The following is a 23,498-nucleotide window of genomic DNA, read 5'->3' on the forward strand; positions in this document are numbered from 1 at the left end:
TCAAGAAAAATTTACACTCTAGCCTAAACAAACAATAGAACAGTCAAAAATCGACTGTTTCCAGCTAACCGTTGAGTCGAACGTGAGCTGGGTGCACAGAGTTTGTCTGTTTGCAACGGTGGTTTGCAGTGCGCCTGCTTGACATTAAGTATTCGTTTGGCCTGGCCCAGGGCTTGAAGCAGAGGCAAGCCTGAAGGAGTGATGGAAAGAGCTAAGCCATGCACTCCCACTGAATGATGAGGACAGCGGGAGAGAGACACAGAGCTGACACAGGTGCTTTACACAGAGACAGGGAGGAGGATGTGACAGCCGAAAAGAAAAAGCAAATGAGGTTAGCAGGAGGAGCAGCAGAATGAGACGATAAGGAAGGAAGTGATGAAGAAAAACAGCTAAATCTTTACAGAGCGATAATCGCGTTTGATATCTGCAATTAATTTGCAGAGGAGAACGCTTTCTTCTCACCCCTGTCACTCTCTCTTTGCTGATTAATTCATGTCGCTGCTGATTCTCTGAAACAGGTTCTTTATGTTTAGTTTACTGAGGCTGCGTCAACTTTTTCAGTTTGCCTTTTCTGCTTTGTCTCTCAGATTTTCCATTATGTGATTCTGAAATGTTATTCATATTTGTTCAATCAATCAAAAGTCCAAAAGGACTGGTTCACATTAAAGCTCTTTGTGGTTTGGTTTAGAGAAACACATTAGATGTAGATATAGAAGAGTAAATACATGATAGTGAAACCTCAAACAAAGTAGATGGAATGCTGCATCATTTATCAGACATATTTTTTTGCATGTTTTGTCGTATGTTATGCATGTATATTTATATATACTAAGTAACATGTTAATGGGTTAATATTCTACTTTTTGTGAGAGAGCATGATATAGAGAAAATACCCAAATGTGATGGTATATTTGAAAATATGAGATGTAATTATTCCACGTTTTCCATCACAGTGTTCCCACTATGTGCTGAGATGCTTCTGGATCTTAACTACTGTCATACGATTTGGTTGTGGGAATTAAGGGCAGAGAGTTTCCCTCTGACTGGCCAAATAAAATATTGGTTTGCGGAGCGTAAAGACACAGTAGCCCTTAAAATATTATAGCTACCAGACATTGCGAGGAAATCAATCCTCTGCAACTTTAATATTCCGTGCATTGAAAGTGAATTGATTTACTTGTTATTTAAAAGATTATCACGCTCTGATCTGGAAATATTATCAAATGTTGTATTCAGACATTCACATTTGTCCACCTTTTTACTGGATCATGTGATATATTTGATATATATGTGTGAATTTTGTTGGCAACTTCTTCTCTGACATTTTTATGAATAAACAAGCCCCTCTTGCAGAGTAAATATGGGTAAAACATCAACTTTCTAAAAGGTATAATAATAACATACCTGCCTCTTCATCTTTAACTTATCAACTCTGCTGCTACAGATAAGAATATGAGTAAAAATACTAAATTGGATATGGATCTGGGTATCACTGGTTGCACATTAGTTGTGTATTTGACTGTTTTAAATTGGTAATTTTCTGTTGTTGGGAGCCAAATTATGAATTACATTAAATCACATTAGAATTGGGGAATCATAGCAGTGTTACTCCAGCATAGCAGCAAACGTTTGCGAGAATTTAAGACTGCAGTTGTTTAAATCTGACAAAATATTTCACTGTCCAAAACGGGATTACTGCAGATAGCAGAAGGTTCTTGGTGAGAGTGTTCATTTGGCTGTAATACTGATGAAATTTAGTGTTAATTCCAGCACTTCAAAGCTTCAGAGTTTTCAGCCATATTAATGACGTTGCTTTAATAAAGTACCGGAGTGGTGCTCGCTATTAGCAAATGCAATTTCTTACGTTACTTGAATAATATCAGCCGATTCAAAAGTCACTGATTGTCACATTGATTGAGTAGTTGGGTAAAATTTAGCAATTGATTTGAAAACACACAAAAAAATTACCCCTGGAAACATTTTCATAAATTAGCAATATTTGCATATATACTATGATTTGCACACTATGATATATATATATATATATATATATATATATATATATATATATATATATATATATATATATATATATAGCTTTACGCAAAGTTTCTGAAGGCGATGAGTTGTGAAGATGTCGTCTGCTCCATGTTAAAATTGGTTTTCAGTGCAAAATGGCTGCTCTTTGTCAAGAGAAGTTTCAGCTGAGATTAGTTATGCTTGAAAAGAATAAGGAATAGAGGAAAGAGGAGAGAAAGAGCTGAAGGAAAAAAGAGATGTGAGCGTAAGCAGTGGGGAGCTGGATTGGATGGAGTGTGAAAAAAAGCAATCAAGTGCAGTTAGGCAGCAGCAAGAGGAGAGACGCTTGTGAAGAAGAGGAGTCAGACGGAAAAATGTGAGATGCTTGTCAGATATAAAAACTAAGTCAGAGGTCTCTCAGTTCTGTGAATTCTGCTGCAGAAAATGCTCTTTGAAACGTGTCAGGTTTCAGAGTACAGAAGATGTGTGTGCATGTGAGCGACTTTTCTGTGCGTGTGTTTGTTCATCGAGTTGCCTGTTTCGGTGCTTCTTTCTGTGACAGTAAACACCAGGTTCTGCCAAATCTGGCTCCCACTGATGTCAAGTAGGACTTGTCACCACCCATGACTTCTTACCTGCTTTTGTTGTCAGCGCTGTTTTCCTGCTTCTCCTTCATCTCACTTATAGGACAATTTCATTTTCATTCTCAAATCCTCCAAAGCTTGTTATCTGTCCCCTCCGAGTGTCTCGTCTTATTTCTCTGCATTTTCTGTGTGAGAAAGTTTCCTTTTATTTCCTCCATGCTGTCAGTAGGGGTCTCTCTCTCTCCACCAACCAAGACACTTGCATTGACCACCGCTCTCATTGGTTAAGGTCCAAACCTGTAGCAAGCTGCTGGTAGTTAGCAGTGGAGGTCAAGACAATCTCTAAAAGATTTTTTTTTGATGTGTGAAAATGTGAGTCATCTTCTTCTGCTGCTCTTCCTTTGTGAACACCTGTTACCTTGACAACCAGGTGAAAGCAAGTCCTGTAGACAGGAACTGTTTCCATGTTGTTTTCTACTTTTATGCTCTACCGCTCCCAGAGCTTATGATATTGAACAAGCATTCCAAAGTAGAAGATAAAATAGTGAATCCGTGGGTATGGGGGAACAGATAGATATACAGAATGAAAATGAGAATTCAAGCTGAAGTTACCTTACCTCAGTCTTACTTAGTACTTTTAAGATGAATCTGAAATACTTTTCTGGTTTTACAGGAAGCCATTGCATGACATTTCTTTTAGAAAAACTTTGACAGTAGCGTTTGGATTAAAACAAACTAACACTTTTGTGGAGGTGTTTGGGCATCCAGCTAAAGTGGCATTGCAATTATCCAGTTAAATATGCAGAAAAAAAAGTTCTTTCTTCAGCATCAGTTCGGGTAAGGAGTTTCCTAATGTTGGCCATGTAGAACTGCTATGATTTTTTTAATGTGAAACTCAAAAAAATTGTCCTGGTCAAAAGCATTTGAAGCTAAATATCAAGCAGAGTAAGAAAAATTGGGTTTACTAGGATGAGTTTGTAATGTGTAATGTGTTTTTAATAGTGCTAAGTGAGCTGACGAAACTCAGCTCATGTAGAGATGAGTTCCGTCATCATCAGGCGAAGACATGAAGAGTGAACTGAAAGGTCCAAGTCCACAACCCTGTGGAACACCATACATGACTTTGGTATGAACAGAGGATTCATTGTTTTCATCTATGTTTGAGTGTTTGTTAACATTTAGTAGAAATGCACAAGAATATTCAGATGGGAATTCTGGATATTCCCATCTGAAGAAGATTAACTCTGATTCTTCCTCCTTTCTACTAGGTGGTACAAGAATTAACAATATTCTTTTGTTAAACTGTCTTTATAAAGTATCTTAAATACATAGTTTTAGATTCCTAAAAGCAGCAGTTCTGGAAATGTTTTAAATGAATGGATGTTTTGTTGTTTGGCTTAGGCCTGTCACGATAACAAATTTTGCTGAGCGATTAATTGTCTCAAACATTATTGCGATAAACGATAATATTGTTTGAAGACTTTTTTACACTGATTTTATGGAAGTTACGTAATAATGTGTAACCACTACTTAATTTAATTAGCAATAAATTCAGTAGGAAAGTTACTTTTGTTCTAGGGCCACACAGGAGGATGATAAGCATACAAGTTTTAACAACTCAAGTTTATTTTTCTTTCCCCACAAAAAAAATTAAAATCCAGGCAACACTAATTACCTTAATAAAATTAAGGTATAAAACTTAAATTGTCCACCCTTACATAAAAACATCAAATTAATATATAGAAAATTGAAGGTAGTTTTTTTTAAAAAGGTAGCTTTAAAGCTTATTTCAACAAAAGAAATTACATATTCCAGTTAGTCCTTCAATATAACAGTTCAGTAAGTGTGCACATAAGTTGTCCGTTATGAAAATGTTCATGAACAAATAGTTTGTGGAATAAAAAAAAAAGATTTGGGGGCCCCCTTTTTGTTCAATAAGCTTATCTGTTGTCCACGCAAAACATCCAGCTCCAGCAGCACCAGAACCTCCGTCTCTCCAGGCTTCAGTCCGAGTCACAAAGATGGCGGCGGAACCCTCCTGGTTCTGGAACCACTGGCTCGTTCAGATATCGGTCCAAAAAAAACAACCAACCTGCATGCAGAGCGTTAACCGATCATGCAGGTATACGGAAATCATAGAAATCTTTCAATTACTTCATCATAAACAGTCTCATTTCACAGAACTGTGCTGCTTACAGAGCGACACTTTATACTCTGGTTGGGTTTTTTTCTAGTTCGAAAAACACTGAGCAACGTTAGCTCCAGCTAGCTAGCCATTCTGCGTAAGTAAGCAGCTGAAAATAAAACAACAGACTCACCGGAGAACTCTCAGAACAGAATGTACATTATCCAGTTCAGAATAAACAGATTTCTCTCATATCACAGCAGCACTTATGCGTAGTAACTTCTCTACTTCTGCTTAGTCTGCATTTCTTCTTCCCTCTTCTTTACTCTTCTCCTCGTACCGACACAGGAGAAATGTGGGTCTAGTGCCCTCTACAGGACATTCTAAGAACTAACAAACACATTAAACATACAGACAGATCAGCATAGTTTATGGGGGTTACAAATGCATGTGATTTCCTGCCAAAGATAGAAACACTTTATTTTCAAAAGAATACCTAACACTGAAACTGATAAACAAAACAACCAAAAACAAAAATAAAATGGTCTCCATTAACAAAAAATGTACGTGAATTAAAAACTAAACAACACAAAGCCAAAGTGGAAATAAATACTGCATTCAACCAAAGAGTGCAGATTATGATGTCTGTGTACTATGTTGCCCTATAGTAATAATTAGATTTAAATAGAGAAAATGGGCACATCCACTACCTGATGCAATAGTTCACACTACCGTTTTTTTTTTGTTTTTTTTTGCCCCAATTTTCCCCTTATTACAATTTTAGAACATTGGCTTTTCTAAGATTGTTGCTTGCAATTTCGTAACCTATCATCCTGTAGTGTGTGGTGTGTTACGGTAGATCGTGGTTGCGCTCCGATCTAAATCAGGGGTTTTCCCCGACTGGGATCCTGTTGAATGTGACAGGCAGCCAATCACAAAGCCCGGATTCTCCTCCGTGTTTTCTGAGGGGAATCCCAAACAGCTGACACGGCGCAACCCAAAGTCCAGCGGACATTGGAGATGATACGTGGAAACAACATTAATGTTTATTCAACATTTCGTGCAAAGAATATAGAAATGACAACCGGAGGAGTTGGAGCGAAATTGCTACTGCAGTTGATAAACCCGGTAACTTTTCAGCTGTTCTTGTTAACGTGACGTAAATAAGTTATAATGATTTTCATTCAGTCAGGACTGACACTAGTCACATGCATTGCAGGTAGATTGTAGTAAAGCTTTGATTAATGCCCGGTTTTAAAATTAGTTCACTGGACTTGTAGCCAGTATTTTGTGCCCATTGTTGGACACCACACGATCGAACCTTTATACCTAGGATTTCTGTCGGCTCATGTGTGGTCTGTCATTTTTTGAAAATGGGCCGACAATCGACAGAAACTCTAAGATCGGTGCGCTGGGCTTTACACTAAGAAAATGAGGAAGGGGGGGTCAGTGGAGAGCACCGGAGTTGAGCCTTTTTTCGTTCAGTGTCATCAACAGAAAGAGAAAAAGACCGGAAGAGACGATAATGCCGATAATTAAAATGACGTCGATAGTTTTAATTTATCGTACGATTAATTGATTATAGTTTATCGCAACAGGCCTAGTTTGGCTTGGTTTTTTTATTAAAACTTACAGTCACATATAGTTCTTAGTCTGGCAATTTCCTCAGAGAAGGGCCATTCAAGAGCGTATTAGTACATGAGCTACTTTTAAACATGCTTCAATTAGCTAAGTGTATTTTATGTTTGTATATTTGTGTGAACTACAGTTTGTGTTGTTACACTGACTTCTTGCACAATGTTTAGCAGCTGATGAGTTGAGTCCAGTAGGAGTAAATGTCTCTGTACAGTTTGGTTCGCACAGATACCTAGTTAGCTCCCGTTTTGTCTCTGCATTGTGTCTTTGCTTTCACAGATTGTAAACATAATGACTCAGAGAAGATTCTCTGTTATACTCTCTGTTGTTTTTGGATTAAATTGGGTTAACTGGGAGCTGTTCCAGATTACATTTCGCAGTATACATGCAGCAGCCTTAGTACTTAAAGGAAAAATGTTTGACACTGCATTTGCTTAAACATACAGTTTTAGGCTCTTTATTGTTTTATATGGCTGAAATTCACTCTTTACACTCTTTCGCATTATTGCAATGAGTTGCTTTCTGAGTCACTGTTGTCTTCACTCAATTTCTTCTTGATCATTAAAAAACTTGTGTCTGTTTTCTACCAATAGGAAAGTTAAAATTAAATTGTGGCTTTTAAATAATTTATTTGAATTTTTTTTCCCCAGGTTTATGGTTATGCAAAATCCAACTTCAGTGATTTTTGAAAAAAAAACTTCAGTGGTTTTAAAAAAAATTATGCATAGTAGCTCATTTATATACATGTACCAGCAAAGTTATTCCAAATACGCTTTTAGCTAGTTGCAGAGAAATAATGTGTTTTGTATAGTCGTCAAAAAGATTCTGGTGTATTCTGGTCCTCCATCCACTTGTAAATTTGAAAACAAGCTTAAAATGTGGAAGTACTCCTCCTTCATTGCTCCATCCATATTTTGCAACATTTCACTGGCATCTAAACAGACCTTTGTTATGATGCTACTGCCACCATCAGCTGCTGTTTTACAGTGAACAGACTGTAAAACAGCTTAAACAAGATAAATCTCCACTTTTTACTTAAGGTGTCAGTAAGAGTCATAGGGTCTTCTGTGCTGATGGAGTAACAGCACCAGTCAGTCCGCGATGACAGCGCTGAGCAACCCATTAAATCAGATGGGTTTTATTCTAATGTAGGTACTGTGTGTTCTTGAAGCCCTCATTTTGACTTCTCCAAGCATACTTCTTGTCAGTGAGAGCAAATATCTCAATCTCTGTCTCCAGTGAAGATAAAACCATTTTTCCAGAAGGCATTTGTTGGAAGCTGGTAATTTTAGTCAAACTGACACCACACCCTTAAAATCAGGACAGTGAATGTTCTTGAATGTTCCCTACCATAGCCCTGTGCAGAATGTTTGAACTAGGTCTTTCTAACTTTATGTTAAAAGAGAAGTCAAATAACTAACCAGAATCAGGCCAGGTCATTCTTGACATTACAAGGATCCTCTGCAACTTGCTAAATTACATTTGATCAAATATTTAAGACGTATGTTTGAGCTTATAATCAGAATTTTTACAGCAAATGTATTAGAGAATATTTTCTATAAATTACGTTCTGTCCAACCAATCCTTGTTTTCAGAAATTATTGAAGTTGCAACATCCAGGCAGATGATGAGGGAACCTCGTATGTTTTTATCAGAGGGATTCTGGTACGCAAGTCTTGATAGGGTGGCTACGCGGTGTAAAATCATAGGAGAAAGTACAGTTTTCAGACAGTGATCCTCAAACCTTGCAAGTATTCTTTACTGTAAAAAAGCACCGGCAAGAATAGACTGTAGCCAAGTGCAGGCACTGCGTAATTTTACCAAGAGAGGCAGGACAAGCCAGCTATGATTTATAAATAGAAGGAATCAGCACGCACAATGTCACACTAGAGGAAAGCGGGTCTGTTGAATTTGTGTTGAGTAAGCAGTGATGGTGTTTTTTATTAGGAGGAAATAGAGCATTTAATTTTATGTTAATCCAAAGTATTAGACCTAAATGTGACTTTAAAAATTACCGCTGAAGTGTGCCTCAGTTCTTTCTGTGAACGAGAAACAGAGCAGCTGGTGAGAACCTCAGAAATTCACCTGACCCTTCACTCTTCCTTCCTTCCTTCTTCTTAGTTTGTGTTTATTCAACATGCTTTGCTGTGTTTTCTCTATTCCCCAGGTTTCCACTCCCTTCCCCTTTGTTTTTACACAGCTATCACATGGGAGGCAGGAGGGATCCTGTCTCCCATCTGAGGCTGAGTCTGTAGGAAGCTGAGTAGCAGGGTATCATCCTGGTGAAGGGCAGTGCAACTCTGGACCAGTATTTTTGCTCCATCCCTCTTTTCCTGCGACTCCTCATTCATTCCCATGCATCAACCTCTTTTCATGGAGTTCACGTTTCAGGAATGTGATATGTGTGGCTTCCATCATGAACCGAACAGTGAGGAACTACCTTCAGAACTGGACTAACTTTAACACCTACATGTACCAGGTAAGGTACTCAGCTCTCAGCAAGTATCCGGACATTAACGGTGAGGAATCGCCTACGGCTCAGGCAGCTCTCTGCGCGAGCTCCGTGTGTCCTTGGCAGAGTATTGATTTCAGCGCTGATGACTCTTTTCTAGGACTGACATATGGCCTTCTCTGCACCTCTTCCTCCTTCCTTCTCATCTTTCTTTTCCCCTACTTTGGCTCAGTTGAGCTGAGACGCATAATTACACTTTGCAGTGATGGAATTTGCATATCTGTCTAGAATGAGGCTGTTTGATATCATTGTTTTTCTGTTTTCATATCTTATTGTTGAAGAAAATACCAGAGATAACCCTCTGTCATGCATTGATGAGAATGCTCATTCTTTCTTTGACTGCTTTGCATGCTTGACTAAACATATCTTTTATTACTTCACATGTGAGACACAGACTCCACTGATGCACATAAGCTCCTTTGTGCTTCTCCTTTCATCCAACAGAGGAAGTTTTGCCTTCTCATCCCACCATTTTTTTCCCCCTCTGTACACGGTTCTAGTTTTGTTCTGCTTTGATGAAGCAAGTTAAAGCACATAAATGGATTCTACTCTTTGCCTGCAGGGTTGCAGTGGATAAAAAAGTTTGAGGAATATTGGGAAGAGATTTAACACCCACTGTACGTGCTCACCAAACAGAAGATGGAAGTGTGAGGTGTGCCCTCATATATTGCTGCATAATAATCAATATGGAGGTTCTCAAATAACTTTTTCTGAGCATGATTTGGCAAAACTGGATACTGAGTTGTTGCTGTTGTTTTATCTGGTTTAGAGCCATTCTTGCTCTAAATGTAGGACAAACATTTATTTATACTTTTTGAGACATTTAAGCGTACAGAGTGCACAGATTTCTCATCAGTTCTAAAGATGAGTTCTAAAAAGGCCGAGGCCAAAATGCACAAGTTGAAGTTTTACCAACATATTCCAATTTGATATACGTGCTGATTTCTACCTTCAGATTATTTGGGTTTTTCTCTGAAAAATATACTTAAACTATTATGAAAATGTGTACTTTTGCAACAAATATGCAATATTTTTGATTATTTATTGTGCACAGATGTATTTATGTAAGCCAGCATCCTCTATGCTTATTGCTGAATAATGATGAAGATGTTTTGAAGAAGTTAATAAAAACGTTAAATCTAAGCTTAGAAATAAGTTAATCTTTTATTGCATAAACATAATTCCACATTAAGCAAAAGTTTCAACGCTATAAAATAACTCAGTAAAATGAATATGACTAAAGGTTTTTTGTGATTTATTTATTTAATTTTAAAGTGGATCAGAGTCTCTCAACATGCTGGAAGATCTGTGGTGTTGTGGTCTGCTTTCTCCTCCAAAGGCCCTGGGAATCTTGTTAAAGTGCATGGGAAATGCAAGATTTTAAATTAAAATCTTATTAAAAAAAAAAAAAAAAACATGGGTCATTATTGGATCTTTTAGCAAGATAATAATGCCAAACTTTTGACCAAACCGGAATGGTCAAACTCCCTCTGTCCCATAACCTGGAAAAAACAAACAGCCATTTGTTCTACGCCTTGCTATGTACAGAGGGTCTTGACCCTTGACTACTGACAAATGATTGCTTGGAGGTGTGAACTTTGTTAAAGTTTGAAATAATTGGGTCAGATTTTACCCAATCAATAACATTTGGTCGTGATCTACAGTATGTAATGAACCAACTTGAAGCTACGTTACGCTTACTAGAAATTGTGTGGGCCATCATCCACTGCGAAGCTGGGAGTGCAAAGCTCAACGAGATGTCTGTTAATGAGAGCAATGGTCTTGCTCCAACTTTAACTGCTCAATAGTTAGAAGTGTGTCCAATACAAAACTAGACTACAATTCTAAAGCAATGCCAGAAAAATGAGGTCATTGTTCACAACTCTTTCTTCTGTTTACTGACTGACCCAGTTTAAATTCAACCTGGGAAATCCAGCTTAATGGGAGAAATTACAAACGGAGCACTGAAGAGAGATGAGAATCAACTGGAATTGCGTAGGAAGGGAACAGGCTTGCTAAAATCCAGATCGCCTGGGCATAAAAGACAGTGATACCCCATATATTATTGCATAGCATGAATACACTGCACATGATATAATAATAACTTACGAAATGTTGCCTCCAAGTAGTGTAGTGGGATTGGTATTTTGACTACACTAATAATGCGAGGATGACTGGGATTTAGTATATTGTGCAACTGTGGTTATCATTAAATCTCCTTTAATACATCAATTCTCACAGGAAATTTATTTGTTGCTTTCTAAGTAGAAAATGTGTTACATTTTTTGTATAAGTTCTTCATCACTCTAAAGGTTCAGAGGGAGCTCGGATCTTTCAGGTGTTGCAATCAGGTCCCACTTTCACCTGAAAAAAAAAAAAACATCTCTTAGCAGCCTTGTATGTGTTTTAGCGTGCTCCCCCACATGGATGTGGAACTGAGGACATCCCTCCACTCAAACGCTCATGCAAAGTTTGTTGGGCTCTCAAACACTCTTGCTAATGAGCCGTTGCCATGGCATTCACAGCAGTGTGAGGCTGTGGTGTCATGGCAACAGATTACTCACTGCCTACTTTAGGGGACATCGCCCAGGCAAAAAGCGCTATGGCGGTGTGTGTCACAGTTCCTGCGTTCGTTGATTAAGGTTTGTCAGAGCAAGGTCGAGTCCACCTCCCTGCTGCTCGCCACATCAGGTGTCTCTGCAGTGGTGAGGAGTTACAGAGATGTGATATCTGAAGCTCCACAGGGATGCAGCTCGTCTTTGGCAGTCCTTGCTAAGCCGATGGAAAGAACTCAAGAGTTAAAGCAGTTTAGTTATTATGTGGAATCTTGTTTTGCATTGCAATAATCTTTGGTAAAAGTTCATGTCTCCTTGTCCTGAGGAGCTGCACAATCTATCAATATAATATTTTTGGTTCAAGTGAACATTTAAAATTTATAGTGATCCTTCAGTGAGTTGAGAATTAAACTTTATTGTTGGAGTACAGATAGAAAACAGCTGAAAAGACTTAATGATTTTGCTGGGTACAATAATTTTTGTCGATCTCTGAAAGATTTGTTGATTTTTCAGACAAGGCTACCTTGTTAAAATCCAAACAAATCAAATAAATTTTAGCAACCAAAAGACAACAAATTAAATATCATAAAATTATTTTTTTTAATTTCCCATACAAAGATTTCTACCTTATTATTTGCATGCTAGCTGTAAGTGATGAATCTACAGTACTATTTTCACATCAGAACAAGTGTAAGTGCATTTTATTGGGATCTTATGTGATAAACCAAAACATAGCACATTATTGTGAACTGGAAAGACGAAGATACACGGTTTTCAAAATTTTAAACAAATAAAAATCTGACAAAACTGTTCCGGACTCAAGTTTGTATCCAACTGCTGAGTTGCAACTTTGCTGAGCGACTGAGATCTTGGTACATTCTGTGCAAAATAATTTGCGCTCTGTCAGATTAGACGAAAAATATCTGTAAACGTAAATTTTCCCAATCGCAGATTTTCATTTGGATTTACATCTTGGCTTTGACTGGGCCATTGAAACACTGCAATGTGATCTAGTTTAAACCATTCCATCGTAGCTCTGGCTGTATGTTTAGTGTCAGTGACCAGCTGGAAGGTAAAAGTGTTTGCATGGAACCATTCATAGACAAGGCAATTCAAAGTGGTTTACAGAATACAAAGGATCAGAGATAAAACTTAAAACACCAAATACATCAGGAACACAAGATAGGCATTTAAAGCATGACATATCACAGAAAAAAAATAAATGATAAACTTAAGTCGATATAGAGCTGAGACATAAAAGACAAAGCCATATTTGGCCCTTTTTGGGGGGCTATAGCTGCAGTAATGTAATGTATTTTTAGCTCTGATGTGAATGAGCCAGCTGTTTCCGCATGTCTCAGGTTTTCAGAGGAATTAAAACGAAACATTGACATTAAGCCTCTGTCTGACTCTCAATGCTTTTGCTGTCTCAAACTTTTCTTCGTGGAGAATCTCTGTATTTAGCTCTATCCATCATCCAGCTCCCACAACCTTCTTTGTTTGTGGAACAAAGGCCTCCCCACAGAGTAATGCAGCCACCACCATGTCTCATGGGATAGTGTTTTCAGGATGTGGCGCAGTACTAGCGTTAGCATGAAGAAACAATTGTGTGTGTTTCCCCACATTGCTCGAGACAACATGCAAATGGACTTCTTCCTGATTTATATTAACAATGTCTTCCTTCTACTCCACTAGAAAGAGTAAAAATCTGCTAAGAAATTCTCACACCTGAACTCCCTCACCGACCATGGTCATCTTGGCTGCTTCTCTGATTATCGCTTGCCAGTTTAGGTTCTTCGGGTTGAGTTATACTGTTTTTAGTTTCGGGTGAGAGACTGAGTAGCTCTTCTTCGTAACTTTGTTTCTGATTTGTCTCTGTTGCTTCTTCATGATCCTGTTTGTTCAGTAATGTTCTCTGTCTCTAAGGTCTTCACAGAACAGCTTGGTTTAGATAGTGATTGAATTGCTCACAGTCATTACATGACTTCTGGATTTTATGTAGAGGATCACGGTAAATGGGAGCTCCACAAATTTTTAGACTTTAAAATGTGAAAAGAAATTTGTACGTCAGTTGTTTTTTTTGTTGTTGTTTTTTTTACTTTCACTTCCCAAGCTAGATTATGTTGAGGGTTGTAGTTGGCCACACCCCTGGCATGAGAGAGGGTATGCCAGGGGTGTGGATTCTTTTTTAAGGCACTATTTACTTGAGCTGGAAGCATCCTCTGATTAGCATACATGATGATGTCACATCACCAAATCATGGCTGGCAAATCATATGATGTGTGAATGAGCTGGTTTACTCTCCTTCCTTTCTAGCTTAGTCACATATTTTGTTCTTTTCATTTATTTTTTTTTCTCACCGCCTGATGCTCATTGAGCCGCCACTCATCCTCACTGTTCTGAAACAGCAGCGGACATCCCATTAGATTTTCTCACAAATGTCACACATATCATAATTCTCTATCATCACTGCTTCCCACTTGCTGCATTAGAACTGCTTGAGTTAATGAGTCCAACAAGCTGCAGAGAAGATATGTGCAAGCTGAATACTGTTCCGGTTGGAAAAGAGACCAGTTGTCAAAGTAACAGAAGGAATCCGAGAGAGATTCATTGAAAAGAAGAGCAATGTGTATTCTGTTCAAAATGGAGCAGAATTATGAAAAATATGGACGTTGTGCAAAGCAAGTAAACAGAACCGATTATTCACAATTTTTTTATTGTACTTATTACCTTAAGAGCCTTAGCAAAGGCACTCATAGGCTTAGGATATAACTCATTTCATGTGCACACTTGCTTAAGTACAACTCGATTAATCTGTGTTCATGTAAATCGACAGTGAATTTAGTGGATGGTGACTAACAACATATGCACAAATATTCTCTAGTCCATTTTTCTCTTAGCACCTCCACAGCCTCCCTCCCTGCTCTCAATAGTTTATTATGAAGTATAATTACTTGTCACTCAATAAATATTGTTTTCCTTACTTACAGTCCATTCCACACTATTCCACCCCTACCAAAGAAGTGGGATTTTTCAATTTAGGTGAGCCGTGTGCATGCTGAGTATGAGGAATTGCTGCTAAGTTAATGACTCCAGGCAGCTGTTGCCAGATGCTTATTCAGGAGGAGGGATTCCGGCAAAATCAGTGACTTCATGGAATCAGCGGGATTAATAATAATCTGATCTCGACTGCATTGTTTTATAATTGGGATCACATTAGAATGTATTGTAATGAGCCTTGAGATGACATTAGTCCATTAGAATAGAACCGAATTCAACTTTATTGTCATTGCACTGTCACAAGTACAAGCAACGAGATGTAGTTAGCTATATAATTAGCTATATAAATAAACTGAATTGAACTGAATGTGATGCAAAAATTACCTGTCTGTTGTGTAAAATGCCCGAGATAACGTTTGTTGTGAACTTGTACTGCATTAAAGGTCACAGTTCTTTGCCTTTTAGCTGTAATAGGGACACATTTTTAGCTAAGGGATTAGTTAGGATTGGATTTTAGGAACAATATTCCTAATGCAAATTACAAATATTACTGAATGTCTTATTTAATAAAAGAACCATTCAAAGACAATTAACAGTTAAAAGGCAAGCCCTTTTAATTGTTCATATTATTTGTCATCAGAGGATGAGCAAAATGAGAGACGATCTGAGATACAGCAAACACAAATACAGAGATATCATGCCTAAATCCTGTTTTTAAATATCTTTGAGATTGTCTGTATGCATGGAAACTAAACACTGAATCTTAATATTTACAGCCTATTTTTGTATCTGACTCTGCTACAGTGTTTTTCTATCTCTCCTCGTGCTCAGTCACACACACACACACACACACACACACACACACACGCACACACACACACACACACACACACACACACACACACACAGAGCATTTTGTTTCATCCGATAATCCCAACCTGCTTAAGGAAGAGAAAAAAGAGAAATCCCTTCACAATGTCTGGGCTCAGCAGTGTTTGCTATCTAACTTTGGGGGTAGCGGCATTCCTCTGGTTGCCACAGATGCCCTTTTTCCGTGCTCTGTACGGTTTTACTCCCTGACAGATGTTGAGGTTGTTGTCAGTGAGCCCCGTCAGTATTTGACTACAGAAAAGCCGTCCTGGGATTTTTGTTTGGTTGGGGGTGCTCGGCATGTCAAAGGAAGAAAAACACAGGGGCTGTATACGCTGTCAGATGAAAGGTGTTGGACAGGCCCTCATGAGAACACAAACCAATTTTTTGAGATTCTTTTTATGTGGGGTTTTTTTTATTATGCCATTTTGTTATATTTGTTTATTGTTTCTCAATTTCAGAAAAATGCAGTTTTGGTTTTGTTTGTTCTCCCTTTTTGTATTTGTCCCCTTTTTTAAGTAGAGATACAGTGAGTTTTCAAAAGGCAGCGTAATATGGGGATGAAGAGATGAGCTAAAGGTCTAAGACTGTTGAGCCATCTTTTTTTGCCATGATTGAAAGAGACAGTGACATGTAACATCTGTTGGTGGATTTGGCCTGAGCTCCTGCCTATTGGTCCACCCAGTGGAATAAAGGAAAGTTAAATGTGCAAACTGACCCATTTTCCTCTCTCTATAGTCACTTTTTTCTTAGCGCTTTCCATTTCTGCTCCATGTTGTTGCTTTTCACTGAAGTGTAGCAGACAGGTTCAGCAACCTTGCAGGCAGGATTGCTTTATGTATGCTTTGTGTTCATTTGTGATTTATTTTATTTCTTTCTTATTCAAATTCTCCTCTTTGTGTTATTATTCCAAAAGCTCATCTTAGTTAGTGTGCATCGGTGTACTCCGCTGTTCTCTTTGGTGTTTTTTGTTTTTTTTCTGTGTGTGGTTCTGCATGTAAACAGTCCAGACCAGACAACATGGCTACTTCAAAAGCATCAAGCAAATTACAGCACACACATTATCCTCGTCCGGATAACAGTTGTAGTTGTTGATAGTTTTTATTCCTTGTTTTAAAACTGCACCTAACGGCATGGGAGTATTTGAACACCAAAAGGTTTTCGAAGAATATCTACAGAATCTGTGTCTGTCAAACGGTGTTATTTCAGCTTTTCTAACTAAAAGTCTCATATCAATTCTTTTTTTTCTGAATGCCAATGATATGTTGTGTTCCAGGTTCATAAATAGTTACGTTGGTATAGATATTGTCTTGTGCAGGAAAGGTTTTTGGAACTTTTTTTTTTTTTGCATTCTTCAGCAAGGCCTGTATACAAAACTGACAACACATTTCAGGCTTTACATACTAATCATGATCTAATTTTTGTTATATATTTGGTATCATCCTATCCAAAACGGTGATCAGGATCTTACACCAACCTCCATGATGCTTTATTTTTCTGTATGTTTTATCTTTGTTTGTTGAGGGAGGCCCTCATCCACACTCCACCTTCTTTTGCTGCAATTTCTGGGAGCGACTAAACGCTCACAGTGCCAGCTTTCTTTCAGCTTGAGCCAGTGTCGAGATTTATCATGAGAATGGAAAATGGAGAGTGCAGTGTCGTCGCACCAGGGAGGTCCCGGATTTAATGTGGTGTGGGTGTGTAGGTGTGTGTGTCTATGGGAGTATTCTGAGTAAAACAAAGAGAGAAATGATGGAGATCTGGGTACCAGTCTGGACTGATGCCAACCTCACAGGAAAATCCAGCAAAGAGCCAAGACACGTTCAGACCTCACAAGCGCATAGTAAGATTCACACACAGAGATAGAGTTCATTTAATAAACACTGGATCAGTGCGCTCAAACTAAAAACATATAACTGCTAAATGACATTAGATGATGTGGAGCTTCTCAAGTTCTGGAAATCCAATCACTAACTCAACAAGCCAATAGAGATCTTTAAAAAAAAAAAAAAACATGTCTGGCATGACCATCAACTTCTTGGACAACATCTCTTGGATTGACAACGTTGGTGTCATACGATTTGCCTACAAATGCCAAAGACATCATGTACAGATAAACCTTAAACTATAAATTCTCTGCAAAAGACTTTTGGATTGCTGCTATTTAGATGTTCACATATAAAATAAGAGTTAAAAAACCTCCCCAGTCCCACACCATTAAAGTTTATAAACTATGAAAAGCAAACACACAGCAAAAATGCTCGGCCCATACAGGTCCATCTCAAACTATGAAAGGTAATGGAGCAAATTTTAATAACTCCACAGGAGCGTTAAATGTCCATCAGAGTCAGAAATATGTGGTTGTTTTTAGATGCTTTCTAGGGAGATGGTGCTATCTCAGTTTGTGTGAGTATGATGAAACTAAAAGAAATAAAGCTCCTTATCCAGGTAGTGAGCTATGCAAGATGTATTTTTGCTCAAAGAAAACATAAAACTGGAACGAGTCACTTAATTCCACTAATACGTTTCTTTTATTATTACTGCAGAACTGCATCATCACTGATGCCAAAATGTACTGTTATTATATGTTTCATTTATTTGATTCAGTTCAATAATACTTAACCCAAAAGGGAGATTCGATGTTGTAATATCTGTGGCTTTTATCAAATGTTTGTGGCCTGCAAACAGAAAAGAAAAGGTGAGAGAACGGTGCCCTGCAGCACCGTTCTCCTCATAAATCGAGGTCTGGTTCCCTGGAGAACAGGACATAGAACTAGTCCCTGAATTGAACCTTTTGCTGGATATCCTCAGTTCTTTGGCTCTATACACACTACTGCCTATCTGATTGTCCTCATTCTTGGAAGCCCATCTTTATTTCTGAACTCACGTCTTTTGCATTGCTCTGCTAGTTTGCTTTCCAACCTTTTCCACTAGGTACCAGCTTTTTTTCATCTCTATTGCATTAGGGGTTTTTTTGCAGACTCTTCAGTCATTTTGCCTCTCTTCATAAAGTCTCCTTTTTTCCAATGAGTTTAAATAGTCTGTCAAACGTTCATAACACATTGATGTCACCTCTGTGAGGCTCACAAAATTCATACCAGTCAGTATCTCCACAGTCCTTCTTCATCTCCTCAGTGTACCTATGGTCAGAAGTTACTGCTAAACAATGAGTTTATGCATGGAACAGTCTACTTTACAATCTACCTTGCCAGGACCAAGATGTGCAAAGTATCTGTATGCATATCTGGCATATGCATTAAGGAAATCTAATTTTCATTTCCTCTGAAGCAGTTGACAAGCTGTTGAAATGTTAGAAGTGAGACGTGTAATTAAATCTCCAGGTATTGTCAAAAAGAAAATGCCCCAGCAGTGCCTTCCTGTGAATATAAAACTGCAGTGATTTCTAGCTAGTTGTAATTAATGGAAGTGCTGTATAAATTTTGCTGCAATACCCCACTAAAAACTGTTTTTTTATGATGATGAACCATGCAAAGGCGCTTTCACTTGACTAGCTTCAGCAAGCCAAGTGCTTGGAGTGACTTCAGCTGACAGAAGTTTAGCCTGCTTAATGCAGATAGTGATTATTTGACAAGTCGCGATACTCTTAGATTATGCATAAAACATTAAACTTTTGTCTCCAAAAATTCAGGGGTTCCCTCAATATGAAAAAATATGAAAGAAATACAAGAAATATTACACAAAATGTTATACTTGTCAGCTAAACACACACGTAGAGAGTACAAACCATGTCTACATCCAAAATGAAACACGTACTTCAGAAGATGCTAAAGGACTTAATGTTCCACAAAAATTCTCCTCATTTAGACCCATGCAGCACACATTTTTTTAATACACCCACTCATGTGACAGCAGCTTGAAGCATATTCCAAGGACTAAAATCTTCAAAAATGCTTCAAATCTTCTGGAAAGTACAAAACTAAATGTGAAAAAAAAAAAAATCAATAAGCCCAAAGAATTTTCCAGCACAAACAAAATTTCATCTCTACTACATTTTTTTTGGATGATGATGATGATGATGATGATGATGATGATGATGATGATGATGATGATGATGATGATGATGATGATGAAAAGCCCTGGTAGCTTTTCAGATAACGACTAAATTTGAGGTTTTGGAATAAGTACAATAAAATGTCTTCAATTTGTAATCTAAAAGTCAAAACACTTTCCTGTACCCTTTCAAACCTTGGAGTCAATATTTCCAGTGTGTGCATGGTGAAAGCCATAATGGTTGAGTTCTAAATTGATACATCAATGGACACTTTAATAGTGTATCAAAGGACACCAGACACTGCTGTATAGCATTTTAAAATTTGATCCCTTTTAATTCTCTTGGGGTTTTCTTATTGGCAAAGGCTCAGAAAAAATTTCTAACACCAAATCTTTCCCATAAGAACCCCGCAGAAAGAACAAACGAAGCTGTCCAAGATTTATATCTAGCCAATTGTCATTACTCATAAATTATTCCTCAGCCTGATGGTATACTACTCCGTCTGGACTGCTTTCCCACATGTGACTCTGTTTGTGTAAAGTAGGGCCCACTGTGTCGATCAGGATGTGGTATTAACCTCAGTGTGGGTGTTCTGTCTGTTTGCTGTGTAGGAGTTTGCCACTCTGACGAAGGAGCTGAACATATGCCGGGAGCAGCTGCTGGAGAAAGAAGAGGAAATATCCGAACTCAAAGCTGAAAGGAACAACACCAGGGTATGTGTACGTCTGTCCACGAGCGAGTGTGTGGGAAAAGTGCGTGGCTGCGCTCGTGCAAAGGAGAAATAAATTTTTTTTTTAAATGTCCAAGTTTAAAATGAATTGTTTTGTGGATGCGTGTGGTGCTGTAGCTGCTGCTGGAGCACCTGGAGTGTCTGGTGTCTCGTCATGAACGCAGCCTCAGGATGACGGTGGTGAAGAGACAGGCGCCGCCGCCATCTGGAGTCTCCAGTGAGGTGGAGGTCTTGAAAGCTCTGAAGTCACTGTTTGAACACCACAAGGCCCTGGATGAAAAGGTGGGCCCTATGACTTCGGTCAGCTGGTGCACACTAGCTGAATACTTAATTAAATAGCTTCATTGCTTGATATTAGCGTCATGGATACCGTGTTATGATGCCTAACTTTTTCTCAAACAGTATAGCTGTCCCCTGTCACTAATTAATTCTAACTCTGGAGGTTTTCTAGCTTTTATTAATTAACCTTATTATTTCTCACTGTCATAGTAAAACATATGCATGTACATGAGGAAACCATTACTGAAAGACTTTTAAAGAACAAAATTGAGGAAGTCACAAGATTGCATTTAGATCAGTGTCAGCACATTTACAGTGCCGTACAAAATTGGCTACCCCTTGAACGTTTTCACTTTTAGGCAAAAATTCTCAATTGGACTCTGATTATAAATGTATGCTTTAACGTAAAGCACTTCTTTGTAGGCTGTATGTTGAGCCTCGATGTCCTCATGGAGGTTGATCCTCTACTACTCTTCAGTATTTGCAGCCTTTTTTCCTTAGTAGTCTCCTGTATTTATCTCCATCTATCTTCCTATACTTTCACATAAAATTCAAATCAAAGAAATTGAAGTGTGCTGATCATTTCTTTGTAATTGAAAAAAAAACATGGAAAAGTTCACAGAGTATCAATAGTTTTACACACCATAGGACCAACAACTGAAGTCGTTTGAATTGTGACCCCTATTCTGTGTAATTGTGGTGTCTATCAGGTACGAGAGAGGCTTCGGGTGGCTCTAGAGAGGGTGGCAACCCTGGAGGGGCAACTAGCGTCCACCACCCAGGAGGTAAAATGACTTGATGAGATTTAAAATCTTCCATTTTTGTGTGATATGGTGTTTAGGATCCAGACCCTTCAACAATAGCTAATGATTTGCGTTATAGCTCTGTTAGAAACCATCACACATAGAGAGGTGAAGTAAATATTCAGCTCAGACTCAGTTATAATCTTATCCTAGTAGGCAGATAATTTGAGAACTGAAGTTAGATCTTGTTATGATGAGCTGATAACAGGAGGATAAGCCTTATTTTTTCTACAGTGTAATTCATATTTGTAGGTGTGTAAAGTATACTATGTTACTGTTACGTGACCCTGAGCTGCACTGAGTTTTGTTCTGAATTTTCTAGGAAATAAAATAAGATAAAGTTGTAGTTTATTTGCTTTTCTGTTTCATCTCCTTTGCAGTTGAACACGGCAAGGCAGAGGAAGGATGGAGATTCAGTGGAGCGGACAGATGGATCCAAGCCTACATGGAAGGTCTTTTGAGCTATTTTTCTGCACTTTGCTGTCTCTCAGCTTTGTCCTTTGCTTCCCATTAACATTAAACATCAAAATTTAATGCCACTTTTTGACTGCGTTTAACCTGAGGTGTAAGAGTAAAATAATTTTATCGTGTAACTTGTCTATTTATACATTTCTTTTTTACTAACGTTGTTGTGCTTTGTCTCATAGCTACACTTTTGCTTACTTAATATCATAGGACATTATAGGGCCCCATGTTGGTTACTCTTTTATGCAACTACAGGAACTCAACTTAAATAATCTTAAAAGTCTTATTTTGATAATTACATAGAACATACATCTGCAGAGATCACCAACTGTGTTTTATTACAAAGTTTTATTTGGCCTAAATGTGTTTTCCCCACTGTTAATGTGAATGTTTGTGTATTTGTGAAAGGTATTCATTAGAAAGCAAAATGGTAGCATTTGGAAACAGAGGGGAGTCCTAGAAAAGCTTCGCTCCTGCCCGCTGTATTTTCTGTCAGAATGTGTCCCTGAAGGTTTGTTTAATTAAGATCATGGAAATAACAGCACTCTCAGCTACGGAGAAAGGAGAAACAACATCTAAGCAACAACATGAGAGCCTAACCTCACATACTTTACTTCTAAACGCAAACATCTCAGTACTTTTTTATGTAGGTCACTCAAAATCATCTTCACAACTCAGCCCTTTGATTTTACTCACGTAAACAAGTGCAGACAGGTGGGTTATACCTGTCAGTGTTCCTCTTTGCAGAGACTCCCCAATGGTTCTATAGACGCCCACGATGACGGCGGTCGGGTGTCTGAGCTTCAGGAGCTGCTGGACCGGACCAATAAGGAGCTCGCTCAGAGTCGCGAGCACGCCGCCACTCTAAACGGCCGCATGGTGGAGCTTGAGGCGGAGCTAGCCAACGCACGACGAGAACTGAGCCGCAGTGAAGAGCTGTCAATCAAACAACAGAGGGAGCAGAGAGAGGTGAGGTTGAATGGTGTTAGAATTGGGAGACACAGACTCAGACACCTGGATAAAGATGTGTGAAAAGCTTTGAACAACAACTACAAGTTGTAGTGCAAGATTACAACAACTACAAGTTGTAGTAATCTCGACCCTATAAATTGATTCAATTTATAGGGTCAAAAACATCCCATGTTAAGAAATTTTAACACATTTTCAACAAATTACCAAAGAGAGGGATAAGATTTTGATGTTTTTAAACTATTTTATTTTTATATTAGTCCATGAAAGAGACAGTGGAAAAGATTCTTTAGTTTACTGGCAGAGTTTACCAATTTTTTTTATTTAAAATCTCCTCTGACATTTAAAAAAATGTATATTGCCATGCAATCCAAGAAGGTTTCTAGGGCCTTTGAGGAAGAATCAACATCATAGATCCTCAACCATGAACATGAGATGCTTTTAAATACATCTGTATTTTTTTCACACTGGATTGTTTGTTGCATAAACATTAGTCTCATCTGACCAAAGCACACAATTCAATCAAAATCATAGGTATCAGTTCTCCTTCTTTGCATATAACCCACTGTGCACAATGTTGCTCCAAATTTTCTCTTTTTTTACACATGTAATGCAAAATGTTTCTTTTTCAACAGAGTAATGCCAGAGACAGTTTAATCAGTTTTGTAAAAAAAAAAAAAATGTTATCAAGGTTTTGCCTTTGGAGAACAAAGCAGCAACAATCAAATGAAAGGTTATGTTTGTGTATGAGAACTATAATATTGACGGATCAAACTAAAAATCCTTGTATTTATTTTTCAACTCCTTTAATGTTAGTCTAATGGCAATGAATAGTTTGGTATTTTTTGGCATAATCTTAGACTTACTTGGTTTTAAGGTAATCTGGAATTAAAAACTAAAAGTCCATCTCACTTACTAACATCTAGTAAATATGGCATAA

At 38.1% G+C, this 23,498-nt stretch overlaps 1 protein-coding gene across 4 annotated transcripts in view; it reads left to right on the top strand.

Moving 5' to 3' along the window:
• LOC102220166 (liprin-alpha-4-like) overlaps positions 1–23,498 on the top strand; it is a 65,225-nt gene that overhangs the window by 25,991 nt on the left and 15,736 nt on the right. For all 4 annotated transcript variants that reach the window (XM_023325119.1, XM_023325120.1, XM_023325118.1 and 1 more), the window contains 5 exons: positions 19,924–20,025; positions 20,160–20,324; positions 21,032–21,106; positions 21,505–21,576; positions 22,337–22,558. In XM_023325119.1, coding sequence (XP_023180887.1) covers positions 19,924–20,025; positions 20,160–20,324; positions 21,032–21,106; positions 21,505–21,576; positions 22,337–22,558 — 636 coding nt within the window. The remainder of the gene's footprint in view (positions 1–19,923; positions 20,026–20,159; positions 20,325–21,031; positions 21,107–21,504; positions 21,577–22,336; positions 22,559–23,498) is intronic.

The sequence above is a fragment of the Xiphophorus maculatus genome, chromosome 20 (genome assembly GCF_002775205.1).
Source record: "Xiphophorus maculatus strain JP 163 A chromosome 20, X_maculatus-5.0-male, whole genome shotgun sequence".
NCBI classification, from domain to species: Eukaryota; Metazoa; Chordata; class Actinopteri; order Cyprinodontiformes; family Poeciliidae; genus Xiphophorus; species Xiphophorus maculatus.